Source organism: Engystomops pustulosus, chromosome 1, assembly GCF_040894005.1.
Source record: "Engystomops pustulosus chromosome 1, aEngPut4.maternal, whole genome shotgun sequence".
Lineage (NCBI taxonomy): Eukaryota > Metazoa > Chordata > Amphibia > Anura > Leptodactylidae > Engystomops > Engystomops pustulosus.
In genome coordinates, this window is record NC_092411.1 from 193,923,067 (window position 1) to 193,938,066 (window position 15,000).

The 15,000-nt window shown below is 42.2% G+C and overlaps 1 protein-coding gene across 1 annotated transcript in view; it reads right to left on the reverse strand.

The window, feature by feature from the left end:
* The window catches only part of SLC40A1 (solute carrier family 40 member 1), a 28,297-nt gene extending 20,294 nt beyond the window's left edge, over positions 1-8,003 (reverse strand). The window contains exons 1-2 of the mRNA XM_072117090.1: positions 7,714-8,003; positions 7,567-7,634 (exon numbers count right to left, since the gene is read on the reverse strand). Coding sequence (XP_071973191.1) covers positions 7,567-7,634; positions 7,714-7,753 — 108 coding nt within the window. The 5' untranslated portion in view covers positions 7,754-8,003. The remainder of the gene's footprint in view (positions 1-7,566; positions 7,635-7,713) is intronic.
* Positions 8,004-15,000: the final 6,997 nt, after the last annotated feature.

A 15,000-nucleotide genomic window follows, 5' to 3' on the forward strand; every position in this document is an offset into this window, starting at 1 on the left:
ACAAACTGTTAAACTATCAATAGGGCAACAAATCAGTCCTTTAATTCTGATATTTTTCCGCCTACTACGGTTTTCTTGATCTTCTATTAAAAGTAGGGCAGAGTCCTTCAGCCTATGTTCTTGTGGGCCACTGCTGAGCTATGTTCTTCTATTGCCACCTGGTTGTTTTCAAGTGTCTCCAACCACTGCCCAATATCCTCATGGATAGCTGAAAGATGCTGCATTACATAAGCAATTGCTTGAGCTAGTACTGTCCTCAGAAAGGATATTATAAGCCAAACCATGAAGACAAACTGTTAAACTATCAATAGGGCAACAAATCAGGCCCCATTCTAGCCAATTTGGCTAGATTGAAGAGCTCCACAGGTATTTTATATGAAGACCACAGGGATGCCTACTAATCTGTGCTTCGGTGGCTTGCAATTCTCTCACTCATCTAGATCTAGTAACAGATAGGTAGTGTGTATCCAGGTGATATCTCACGGTGCCAGGTCCTCAAATTAGCGAAACCTCTTAGTGTAATTTTATGGTTTCTTTATTGGTTAGAAGGTGCGTTTCGGGTCCGTACCGGGCCCTTCATCAGTTCAATACATGTACTGTATTCCACTAATCTACATGTATTGAACTGATGAAGGGCCCGGTACGGACCCGAAACGCCCCTTCCAGTACCCCGGGGCCCCGGCACTTGCCCGGGTTAGCCGGGTGCTGGCGCCGGGCCTGATGGGAGACATTAACATTCCTATTAACACCACCATCTCTCGTCCTCTCAACTTTTGTCACTAACTTCCTCTTTAGGACTCTCACAACTCCTACTCCCCAGAAGGGAAACATCCTAGACTTGGTCATTGCTCAACTCTCTTAAGTCTCTTCACTGATACTGCATTTCCACTATCAGAGCATAACCTTCTTTTTTTTTACCTTATAATAGTTTCTCTCCTTTAAAGAACTGTCCCACCTATCACACTTACTGGAACCCACATGCCATTGTTACTCACCGTCTCACAGAAACTATGCGGTTATCACTGTCCACCATCTCCTCTCTCTCCCGTACTAATCATGCTACTAACCATCACAACCTCAAAAGTGCCCTGGATAAGGTTGCTTCTCCCTCACTATCTACATTTCAACACAGACGTCGGCAACCTTGGCACATGCCCCAAGCTCGTTTCCTTCGCAGTGCACCAGGAGTGAAAAACGTCTGTAGAGAAAATCATGCACATCAGCAGACTTTTTTGTACTTCAAATTTATGCTTAGAATCTATAACACAGCCCTACATCTCGCCAAACAGGTGTATTCCACTAATCTTATATCCTCTCTAACAATCCTAAGATGCTCTTCGACACTCTTCATACCTTACTAACACCAAAGGTTCAGCCACTTGTTACAAACCTTGGGGCTGAAGATCTGGTCACCTACTTTAATGATATAATTAACTGCATTCGCCAGGAAATAATTTCCCAATCCACTAACTCCATTAATCCCTCTACTCCCGCTACTTTACCCTGTTCACTCTCTTCCTTTGAGCCAGTCACTGAGGATGAAGGCTCCACTCCTCTGCTCGCCCCACTACCTGTAACAGTGCCTCACACAGTCCCTCACACCTTGTACAGTCCCCTACAATATGGTTCCTATGCACTCTACTGAAACACTTTAACTGCTGTTTCTAAAGTTTCCAATGATCTCCTTATTGCTAAATCTAAAGGGCACTATTCTCTCCTCATTCTTCTAGATCTCTCAGCAGTCTTCTCAGGATTCTTTGCTCCACTGGCCTGAAAGACACTACACTCTCTTGGTTTTCTTCCCACCTCTCTGACCGCACCTTCCGTGTCTCCTTCACTGGATCTCTCTCTTCGCCTCTTCCTCTCACTGCCGGGGTTCCTCAGGGCTCAGTCCTAGGTCCTCTTCCCTTTTCCCTCCATTCTGCCCCCATTGGACAAACCATCAGCATATTTGATTTTCATTATCATCTTTATGCTGATGATACCCAGTTATATAAGTCTGAACTTAATATCAATACCGCCTTACTGCGGGACCGACCTAACCCTGATCTTTCCATTTCCGTCTGTGATGTCAACATAACGTCTGAGGCAACAGGTCCACTGTCTTTGGCTTGTGCTAGACTCCGACCTCTCCTCTCCACATATTCAATCTGTTGCTTCTTGCCAAATGCACCTTAAAACATTTCTAGAATCTGACCATTTGTTACAAATGAAACCTCTAAAAAACTAATTTTCGCTCTGATTTACTCTCATCTAGACTACTGTAACTGCCCACATACTAAACTTTCTCATCTACAATCCATTCTTAACACAGCTGCCAGGCTTCTCTTTCAAACCAAACACTACACAGATTCACTGTGCCAGTCACTGCACTGGTTGCCTGTCTCCTTCCAAATATAGTTTAAATTAATCACCCTCATCCTCAAAGCTCTTCATAATGCTGTCTCCTCTCTAATCTCAGTCTATCGCTCAACCTCTTCGATCCACCAGTGATCTTAGATTATTCTCTTCTTTAATTCAAACCTCCGACTCACGTCTCCAGGACTTCTCCCAAGCTGCATCATTTCTCTGAAATTCCCTAGCTGGTCTATCAGAATAATACCCAACCTCCAAAGCATCAAAGGTACTCTTAACCCCTTAAGGACGGAGGGTTTTTCGACTCATTTCTCGCTCTCCAACTTCAAAAATCCATAACTTTTTCATTTTTACGTGTACAGACCTGTGTGAGGGCTTATTTTGTGCGTAACAAATTTTACCTTCCCGTAATGTTATTTATTTTAACATGCCGTGTACTGCGAAGCTGAAAAAATGTGGAAAAATTGCTCTTGTTCTTGTGGGCTCAGTTTTTACGACTTTCACTCTTCACTCCAAATAACACGCCTACTTTATTCTTTGGTTTGGTGCAATCGCGGTGATACCAAATTTATGTAGGTTTTATTGTGTTTTAATACATTTTCAAAAATTAAACAAATGTGTACAAAAAAGAAAATAACATTTTTGCCATCTTCTGACGCTAATAACTTTTTCATACTTTGGTGCACGGAAATGTGTGAGGGGTCATTTTTTGCGAAATGAGGCGACGTTTTCATTGCTACCATTTTGAGGTCTGTGCGACATTTTGATAATTTATTATTTCATTTTTTATGTTATGTAAAAAGGTGTAAAAGTCGCATATCGGACATTTGGCCGCCATTTCCCGCCTTGGAGGTCACCGCCGGCCGTAACCGGTTTTATATTTTGATTGATCGGGCATTTTGGGACGCGGCGATACCTAATATGTTTGTGATTTTTACTGTTTATTATGTTTTATATCCGTTCTAGGGAAAGGGGGGTGATTTGAATTTTTAATATTTTATTAATTTTTTTATTTTTTAAACTTTTTTTTTTCTTTTTTTTTTCACTATTTTTTAGACCATCTAGGGTACATTAACCCTAGATGGTCAGATCGCTGCTACCATATACTGCAATACTTCTGTATTGCAATATATGGCATTTTTGCAGCACATTCCTTACAATGAGCCACTGGCAGATGCCAGATAGTCTCGGGTCAAACGAAGACCTGAGGCTACCATGGCAACTGATCGTCGCCCCCCGATGACGTTCGGGGGCGCGGCAATCGCAACAAATGCCGCAACAAATGCCGCCGGTGACTTTGCCGGCGGCAACGGAGGGGTTAATAGCCGCGATCAGTGCAAGCACCTTTGTATGAAGAGGACACAGCCCGTGAGCCCTCTTCATACACTCCTTATACCGTAGGGCTACGGCGCAGATCGTTAAGGGGTTAAAACCTATTTCGCTAACTGCATGTAACTTTAACTCTCTCTTTATTACCCAATATCTGGAAAATGCCAGGTACCAAGCTACATGCTTCTCTGCAGTCCTATTGACTTTGGATTTTGTATATAAATATGGCGGCTGATGACTGGTCCAAGCAGCTGCATTTTTATTAAATAAATTATTTTTATTCCATTCCAATATAAAAAATGGTTGGACCATTATACAAGCTCTTATGCCTCTTGAGTCATCCCCTCATCCTCATACACCATAAGCTCTTGTGAGTATTATTGTTTGATATGACTGTTATTACTATGTAATGTCTTATTTTATTTGTATATGTTCCTCACAATCTGTAAAGCGCTCTATAACAGATAGAGTCAGGTCCCTTCTCTAGCCTTATGTACAGTGCAGCCGTTACTCTTCCAGTTCTTTCTGAGAGCAGGTGATGTCAGAGACCAGGTGGGACTGGAAGAGCAATGGGGGAGTTAAGCAATTGTAAGATAAGGCAGTCTGTTGATGCACCCCAGACTGATTTGCATAATTTTGTTAACTCTTTATTGCTAAAAATTTTTAGGACCTTAGTAGGACATGTCTACCATCAGTAAAACAGTTTTACAGATTTTTTTTATTTATTATTTTAAAACGTTTTTATTTTTTTTTACAACCATGAAAATAAGGTCAACATACATTCTTATCTCTTTGGGCCTGATACACAAATTTTTAAAAAATGATTACAATAATATGCATTATTGTGATGTATGTTCATTATGTGTTTGCGTGGGTTTCCTCCGGGTCCTCCGGTTTCCTCCCACACTCAAAAACATACTGGTAGGTTGATTAGACTGTGAGCCCCATGGGGACAGGGACTGATTTGGCAAGCTCTCTGCAGCACTGCGTAAAAAAGGAATTATTATTTATAATGTGTGTCCCTTTAACTTTACTGCCGAATGTCCAGCCAGGAGTTTCAACAGTGACCAGATGCTACTACACAGATATAGGGAGCCAGAGCAGAAGCCCTGCTGTTTTTAAACCCTTAATGAACATCATGTTTTTACGGCAGCCATTAAGGGTACTTCTTTTGACAAGCTGCTTTTCTAGGGCGGCACATCAGAAGTAGATTGCAGTAGATTGTGTCCTGCAAGTGCCGATGTTTCCAGGCTGTTTCACCTGGGATCGGAAAACCTCTGATCTGGGGTCTTAAGCCCCTTGTACACCGTGGTCAAGCAGGTCCACAGCGTGTAAGGGTATTTCCCTTGGATCGGACTTCTCCCCGGTAAACTGACCAAGTAACCCAATCCATCCTGCAGCAGCCCTGGGGCCTTTCTTGTGACCCCAGGTGCCGGGTTCTCGGATCGCCATTCTCATTCTCTGGCAGGACCCGGCTGTAACTAACTGAACATGTGTCAACATGCTCAGTTAGTTACATTACACACTGCAATACGAGTGTATTGCAGTGTGTAATGGCTTGAACAAGCAATCGGACAAACGCTTGGCCAAGCCCAAGTCTAGAAAAAAAAGGTAACATTTTTATTAATAAAATATATTAATAAAAAAATGTTTTTTAAAAATAAATAAAAGTTCCCTAACCACCACACTTATATATAAAAACCAAATAAAGTATATAAAACACAAAAAAAACCCTACATATTTGGTATCAACGCATTCGTATCAATCTGTACTATACATCTAAAGCCATATTTACTCACTGGGTGAACAGCGAAAAAAAACATGAAAAACTTCCCGTAATACAGGCAGTCCCCGACTTAAGAATACCTGACAGAGGACCGCAAGTTACCCTTAGTAATTTAGCCCTAGGCTAAAATGATCAGCTGTAACAGTTATCAAAAGTGTCTGCAATTAAGCTTTATTGTTAATCCTTTATTGTTAATCCTCATGACAACCCAACATTTTTAAAATCCAATCGTCACAGAGACCAAAAAATTTTTGGTTGGGATTACAATTATAAAATATACAGTTCCCACTTACATAATAATTCAACTTAAGAACAAAGCTACAGAACCTATCTTGTACGTAACCCCGGGACTGCCTGTATATAATTTTTCATCATTATCCTCACAACATTTTTTCTAAAAAGTGATCAAAAAAAGTTATGTGCTGGAAAATGATACTACTGAAAAGAACAACTCTTTTCACAAAAATAAGCTCTTAACCAGCTAAGACAAAAAAAAAATATACAAGTCAGCCTCTAAAAAGTTGTTGATACGAAAACAAATGTGGTTTTCTCCAATATTGGTTTTGCTCAGATAACAAAAACTATATAAATGTTGATAAATGTCACTGTAATCGTAGAGAATAAAGGTAAAATATTATTTTTATGTTACAGTGAAAAATAAGTGCTAAAAATCTGAAACAAAAATTGATAATTTTATTTGTGTCCAATAGGCTATAGAACCCCAAAATGAATTATCTATACAGTGAATCTCATCCTGCAAATAATAAGACCTTGTATGTTCGCAGTACCAAGAAAATACAAATGTTATAGCCTGTACAATGTGACAATCCAAATCTGCTCTGAATGGCACTCCTACCCTTCAATGCCGACCATGTGCCCACACAGCAGGTTACGCTCTCATGTGGGGTATTGGCATGTTCAGGAGCAATTGGGTATCAAACTTTGTAGAGCATTTCATCATTTAATTCATTGTGAAAGTATTATTTTTGGCCTAAATAAATGTATTTCTCCCACCAAAAATTACAAAGTTTCTAAATCTCACTTCCAAATTGTTTTCACCCCGTGAAACAGACTTGGTAAAAGTTGTTTTGCATATGTAGAAGTGTGTGGTTTCTATAGTGGTGTTGTATTGTTATTTGGACCTCTCGAATTTATGTGAAAACTGAGTTGTCCCTCTAAACGTTACTTTTGGCAATTTTTATGAAAATGAGAACAAGCGCACCTAAATTTCTAAGCCTAATAACATCCTAGAAAAATGAGAGAACGCATAAAAAACCATGTCAGCATAAAGCAGACATTCCGGAAATGTCAAGTTATTTGGGTGGTTTAACTAAATACCTAGAAAGCAGAACATTTCAAACTTTGAGAATGAAGAATTTTTCAGAATTTTGGCCAAACACTACATTTTTAAACTAACACAACATACAATATGTCACAAGAAAACATTCTCAAAATCACATTTTTTTCCGAACGAAACAAAGCCTACCACTTACATTATTCAACATATACGACATCCAATGTGTCACAAGTAAACATTCTAAAAACCACCTGGATACGTTAAAGCGTTCCGAAGCTATACCCAATTATTGTGACACATGTCAGATTCTAAAAATAGCATCTGGTCATTAAGCTGGAAACAAGCGTTGGTGATAAGGGGTTAAAAGCCAGCAAAAAGCGCTAAAAATGTATAGATATACATTTTCTTATAATGGCAGTTTGCATAAAAAAGACTTGGAAAAATTTTACGATTTGTGCGTGAAACCATTGCATTTTTATCACCAATAAAACAGCAGATCCAGTCCTTAGTAAAAATCTGCAGGCACCAATATTAGGGCAGAGCAGAACACTAAAATAACTAAAATATCTAAAAAATGAGCACAACATTCCTGTCTTTTCAAAACTTGGAAAGTTGTTCCTCAATTTTGTTGATTTCTGCTAAACTTGCTGACAGCAGCAGGAATGACAGAACCGGCTGTCACCACTACTGTCATGTAGAATGAAAGAGAAGAGAAACTGGAGGACCCAAATCTTATGGAACATCAATATTTGCAGAAATGTTTCATGTTATATACTGATAGAAGGAAGATTCTACTTACCCAAGAAGACAGAGAGTGACCAAGGTACATGAGAAATTTTGCTGAGGTAAAATAGCTGACACATGATCCTGCAAGAGAATAATAGTAGTAGGTCACAGGCAAGTTACAGCGCCCCATTCCCAAATGTCTCCATCCAGGGGCACTCACCACAGCGTCCTGCAGACTCCGCACCCCGAGTTTTTGACATGATGCTTTATGATTGATACAGGTTTGTCCTTATTAAATATACAAAACGCAAGAATCGACTTCCCTTCTTTTTTCTTTCTAATCTTAGCTAGCACTGTAGCTGAAGTTAGAAAGCGATAGCCTTATAGAGAATCTGGAAGGAAAGGGAGCAGGAGAACTGGACCCCCTTCTCCGGGTTCCGTTTCCAGAACCTTAGGATCCGATCTTCGCTGCTATGTTTACGGCTTCCTCGCCCACTCTTTTATAGAGTCGGTCAGGCAGCTTGCACACGGCGACAGCCTCCACCAATCAGGTTGTCCTGATCTGCATAGAACCGCCTCTTCAGTGCAGTGTAAAACCGTATTTGTGTGCAAAGCAAAGGTCACGTGACTGAGTGGCCGTGAGCTGCGAGCTGTGCATTCTTCTGCCTTACCCCTTTATTATACTATGGCTGCACAGGGAAGACATGTCATCCGTGTCCAATGCAAAGCAATGGCAGCACTTACTATGTGACCCCATGCACATTTCTTCCTATACACATTACAGATGCCACCTCTGTCGCCACAGTTTATATTGTTTGAGCTATGAAACTATAAATTGGGTTTATTGTGTGACAATGAGCTAGTGTAATGTACTTCATGTACTTCTGAAATGCACAAGGTAAATGTTTGGTTGCTTTAGCACTAGATTTGCTGTGTTCTCTCTTCACCCTCATAATTCTGCCTGCCCCCTCTATTATCACCCTCATAATTCTGCCTGCCCCCTATATTATTGCGCTCATAATTCTACCTGCCCCCTCTATTATCACCCTCATAATTCTACCTGCCCCCTATATTATCACCCTCATAATTCTGCCTGCCCCTTATATTATCGCGCTCATAATTCTCCCTGCCCCCTCTATTATTACCCTTATAATTCTGCCTGCCCCCTATATTATCACGCTCATAATTCTGCCTGCCCCCTATATTATCGCCCTCATAATTCTGCCTGCCCCCTCTATTATTGTGCTCATAATTCTGCCTGCCCCTATATTATTGCCCTCATAATTCTGCCTGCCCCCTCTATTATCACCCTTATAATTCTGCCTGCCCCTATATTATCGTGCTCATAATACTGCCTGCCCCCTCTATTATCACCCTCATAATTCTGCCTGCCCCCTCTATTATAACAGACAATGTTCACACACTCTACATGCTCTCCCTTCACATCTCAACCACAAACCATACCCTATGCCCCCTGCCATGGTCCCACCACACACGAATCAAACCATTCCTCGTGGTACCCTGTGTTGTGTAGACTTCTCTACTTGGTCACATGGTCCCCTTTCACACAGTTTCACAAAGTTCCCTATGTTCCTATTTCATACTTTCTTTTACTGAAAGTTGCTGAAGATTTTCTTATTTCCGCTATGCACTCATCATAGATATGTGAGCGCAGCACACAGCACACAGCAGTATAGGAGTTGTCTGGCCAGTATGCTAAGTTTTCTTTCACATGAATAGATATTTACGGCTTTATGCTACCCACACCGTACCATTTCGTTACGGGTAGCATCAGGCATGTAACTAGGAGAGACAGGGCAGATTTCTGAATTCCCCCTCCCCCTTCTTGTAGGTCATGCTTGGTGTTAGGGGGGGGGGGCTGCCTTTCAAGGTTGCAAAAGGAGGCATTGTTTTCCATTTCCCACCATGGAAAATGTATTTGCATATTTCCCAGAATCCCCAGAAGCGTAACTGTAAAGTTATAGTGATGTTACCTACTTTGTGCTGCTCACTCTTTTCTTTCCAAAGTTATGGTGTTTTCTGTTCTGAAAGTGTTTGACAAAAATCTTTCTCACCAGAGGTGAAGTGGATGGAGACTAATGTCTGTCAGTCTACGCCCTCAAACTGAGGCCAGTTAGCTAGCCCACAGATCCCATGATGCCTTGTGTTCTCTCTCAAAGTAATTTAGCATTAAATCCATTTAGTTTCCCACAAGTAAATCCAGTGAACACTGCACAGTGCACATACAGGATGTAAATGGTGACCAGCCTGGCAGCTTCCATCACATGGAGGAGAAGGGAACATGTGCAGTATATACAGGATGTATATGGTGGCAGCCTCGCAGCTTCCATTACATGGAGGAGAAGGGAAGATGTGCAGTATATACAGGATATATATAGTGCGTGGCAGCTCTAATCACATGGAAGAGCAGGGAACATGAAATAAGTGCAATAAATCCAAGTAAACCGGTTACATGAAGTCTACAGCCTGTCCTGTGTGAGCACTAAGGGTTAATAGCTTATCTGCTCAGAGCTGATACTGCCAATGACAAGGTGGGGGAGGGGAGCAGCATGAGGATCAGGGACAGACAGAGAGAGTTCTGTAGAATCACAGACTGGGATGGAGGGACTGATAGGGAACAGGGAAGATATTGTACCTCACTATTCTGTGCAGAAGACATCTGTATTCACAGTCCTGAACACATCCTTCTCTACTACATATAGAGAGAGAACTCTGAAACATGACCTTCTCCTCTGTGAGCAGGGAGCAGCAGCTCCTTCCCTCCCATGAAAAAGACTGATAAACTATAAAGTACAGATTCACGGCTTGTCAGCACATGAAGATTGCAGCTCTGAGGTAATCTGAGGGGTATAGCAAGGAAACTGCTGCATATAGGCAACAAAGATAATAGGCAACGTTGTTTTGCATCCCAAGAGCTATTGATTTGTTGAAAAAAAAAACCTTTACAGTTACTCTTTAAGTCTCCACACGCCTATAAGGCATCCTTACTTCCTGACCCTATACTCAGACATGTAAGTTACAGTCACACACAGTATATACACACAATATATGCATACACACAGCATATACACACAGTACAATAATTATTATTATAATTATTACCATATACACGCATGCATCATATACACTGTCCACTTGTGCGGCTTTCTTTGTGCCAAAGACATTTTCCCGAATTTTACTTTTTGCCATCATCTAATTTTTTGTAGTGTACCGAGTTTTCTTCTGATTAGAGCTGTATGAAACTTCTTATTAACTCGATGTCAACCACCCACTAAGTTAAGATGTCAGCTAGTGTTCATTTTTTCCATCTTTCAGTCTTGCTGCAGTTTCTGAGCAGGATCAGGATCAGGGTAGAAGGTGAAAGTAGTTTATTAACGCTTCTGCCTTCTTTTTTCCGCATTGCAAAGTAGCACTATGCAGGGATTATAGGAGCCGGCAGTGGCAGGTCTAAAGGAGTCAAAGCAGATCTACCATCAGGTTTACTGATGGTAGACTAGTCCAACTTACAAGATCATGCGGAATCTTCTTAGGGTTATAATAAAAGAACTTATAAGAAAAATGATTCATCAGGAGCTTGTAATAGGACTAGTCTACCATCATGAATGTCATTTAAGCAGAACTGCTGAGCCTGATCAGACACAGGGGCAAAATTTATTAAAAAAAAAGTTGTGAAAATAAAAGTTGCAAATTCACTACAGACCTTTGGCCGTATTAACTACTAGGCACTACAAACACGGTACCTAGGATGGCCATCAAAAGGTGACGACCAGGCAGAGGGGAAAATATTTACATTTTAAAAAACATGCAGGAACTGATCAACCCCTCCACCACCCTCTGGAGACATTTTATGAACTTTCTGCAGGATAATTTTATGGTGCAGCTTGTAGAAGATTCCACAAGAGGTGATGCGTTGTTGGACCTTGGGATTTCTAACAATGCGGAGATTGTCCAGGAACCCCTTGGGAACAGCAATCATAACATAAAACAATTATTTTCCTCTTAAACTGTAAACTGCAAAAACAGGTGGAAAAATTGAAAACTTTGAATTTTAAGAGAGCTAATTTTCAGAAATTCAGGGCTGCACTACAGGATATAGACTGGCATCAAATACTGCCATGTGATGATAGTAATGTTAAATGGGAGAAATTAAAATCTATCCTGGGTCATTATACTTGTAAACTTATTCCAATAAGTATAGATGGGCTAGATTACACCCTGCGTGGCTTACAGCTACAGTAAAAGGGCAATTAATGATAAAAAGAGAGCATTCCAAAAATATAAATCTGAATATAAGCTAAAAATATAAGCTTAACTTCCATTGTGGGGAACATATTGGAAGGTTTGGTAAAAGACTATATACTGGAGCATGTGACATCAAATAGTATAATGGAGCGTGCTGAGGAGTTGCATCATTAGCAACCACAAATCCAGCTTCCACATCTACCTCACTTGGTTCCGGTTTCCCAAAGGCCTCTTCAGCCTCCGGCCACACAGTCTGCAATGGAGCCAATGCAAGTCGACAGAGCCGACTCACTGTCAAGGAACGTTCCAGACGTTTTCAGGAAAACCTCTGATTGTACTATGCCAGTCCCAAGGACTTCATTGGGGCTTGTCCTGTACGTCCCCCAACATCTGGGAGACGCCAGCACCTAGGGCTCCTGGCAGAAGCATCCCTAGGTGTGCATACAGCTTCTCCACACCTGACAGTTCCTATGCTTCTCAGTGTCGGTACCCGCACTCCTGTGCAAGTATCAGCATTTTTTGAACTCTGGTTCTGCGGGGAACTCTGGTTCTGCCACTCTGGTTTAACAGCATCACTTTCCGGTGGTTCCTCTACAACAGCCTCTAGTCATTTCCTCGGTCAGCAGTCAACTTCTCTACAATACGGTGAGGTACCGCACTGAACCTGTCAGTCTTCAGGTGGGAGTTCTTCACAAAGAAAAACTGTCCTTCTATGTGTTGCTACGCTCCATCTCATCTGTCCTCCTGGGTCTTCCATGGCTGCAACTGGAAGATAGGGGAGATCCTGCGTTGGGGTCCAGATTGCCAATCATGCTGCTTGATGACATTTCTACCAGTCCTGTCTTCTTCTGTGTCTCCCAAGTCTCTAGAGGGTCTGCCAGCTTGCTACCGGGACATTGCGGATGTTTTTCAAAAAAACAAGCAGAGACTTTGCCACCGCATCATCCCCAGGGGTGGACTGGCCATTGTACCCACCGGGCAGGTTGGTCCTGGGCTTGTCTGGGGCCGGTCCAGAGCTTTTCCGGGCCGGTCCGCACGCCCTACAACTTTTAACATAATCTATAGTACCGGCATCTTACGATGCCGGTACTATTGATTAGCACACAGACACAGCGCAGCACCGCTGCTTCTGCGTCTGTGTATAACGGGCGGCTACACAGGTCACGCAATCGACATCATTGTGCGACCTGTGTAGCGTGGAGGAGGCTGACACTTACCACGTCAGCTGTCCGGCCCTCCCTGCAGCTCCGCGGCTTGGTGTAAGAGGCGCGGAGCAGTGACGTCACTATCCCGCGCCTCTACACCAAGCCACCGAAGACCGAGGGAAAGGAAGAAACCTGCGCCAAGAGGTGTGTATTATGTTTTTTTTTTTAAATTATAGAATGGGGGGGGGGGGGCATCATTCTATCTATCTGTGGCTGGCAGGGGGAATCATTCTATCTATCTGGGGCTGGCAGGGGGCGTTATTCTATCTATCTGGGGCTGGCAGGGGGCATCATTCTATCTATCTGGGGCTGGCAGGGGGCATTATTCTATCTATCGGGGGATGGCAGGGGGCATTATTCTATCTATCTGGGGCTGGCAGGGGGCATTATTCTATCTATCTGGGGCTGGCAGGGGGCATTATTCTTTATATCTGGGGCTGGCAGGGGGCATCATTCTATCTATCTGGGGCTGGCAGGGGGCATTATTCTATCTATCTGGGGCTGGCAGGGGGCATTATTCTATCTATCTGGGGCTGGCAGGGGGCATTATTCTATCCATCTGGGGCTGGCAGGGGGCATTAATTATATGTCTGCGGCGGGGGCATTATTCTTTATCTGGGGCTGGCAGGGGGCATTAATTGTATGCCTGGGGCAGGCAGGGGGTATTAATTATATATCTTGGGAGGGGGGGGGCATTATTCTATATCTGGGGCTGGCAGGGGGCATTAATTATATACAATATAACCCAAAATACGTCCTTAACCAGAGTTAGGATGACTTTCCCCTAACTTAAATCAAACACCCTACAAAAAGGGGAACTCATAAATCTTATATTAAAAAAAATTACTTTTTATTGCATAAATATTAAAACCGAGAACATACATTGACAAAAAAATTTTTGTCAATGTATGTTCTCTGTTTTAATATTTATGCAATAAAAAGTAATTTTTTTAAATATAAGATTTATGAGTTCGCCTTTTTGTCAATGTATGTTCTCTGTTTTAATATTTATGCAATAAAAAGTAATTTTTTTTTTAATATAAGATTTATGAGTTCCCCTTTGTAGGGTGTTTGGCATTAATTCTATGTCTGGGCTGGGCAGGGGGCTTTAATTATATGTCCTGGGTAGGCTGGGGGCATAAATGCTATGTTTGAGGTAGGCTGGGGCCATTAATTCTATGTCTGGGGCAGGCGGGGGCATTAATTTTATGTCTGGGGCAGGCTGGGGCCATTAATTCTATGTCTGTGGTAGGTTGGGGGCATAAATTCTATGTCTGGGGCAGGCTGTGGGAATAAATTCTATATCTGGGGCAGGCTGGGGCCATTAATTCTATGTCTGGGGTAGGCTGGGGCCATTAATTCTATGTCTGGGGTAGGCTGGGGCATTAATTCTATGTCTGGGGTAGTCTGGGGCCATTAATTATATGTCTGGGGTAGGCTGGGGCCATTAATTCTATGATTGGGGTAGGCTGGGACCATTCATTCTATGTCTGGGGTAGGCTGGGGCCATTAATTATATGTCTGGGGTAGGCTGGGGCCATTCATTCTATGTCTGGGGTAGGCTGGGGGCATTAATTTTATGATTAGGGAAGGCTGGGGGCATTATTATTACGCCTGGGTCATAGTAGGAGCTCTATCAATACTGGGGTTGGGGGGGGGGGTGTTAAGGGGGTTAAAGGAGAGAAAGAACAAATAAAATATCCTTCCCATTACAATATGTTACATTATGGGGCACTATTTGTGTGGTACTAATATTTCAGTACTTGGGGCACAGTATTGGTGGTAGCAGAAGAAGGGACAGTTAAGGGACAATGGGAAAGTGCAGAACATAAGGAAGAGGAGGAAGAGACACCTGGAGGAAGAGACAAGGTGATGGTGGAACTAATGGAGAAGATGAGGAACGCGTACAATCCGAGGATACGTCACTTGATGTCACTGGATGTCACAGGTATGGATCTCTCATGTGTTTTCTGTAGCTGTACAGTATATGATAAATACTGATTTTTTTGCATGTTCGCTTCTGTGTATATATGTAGTAT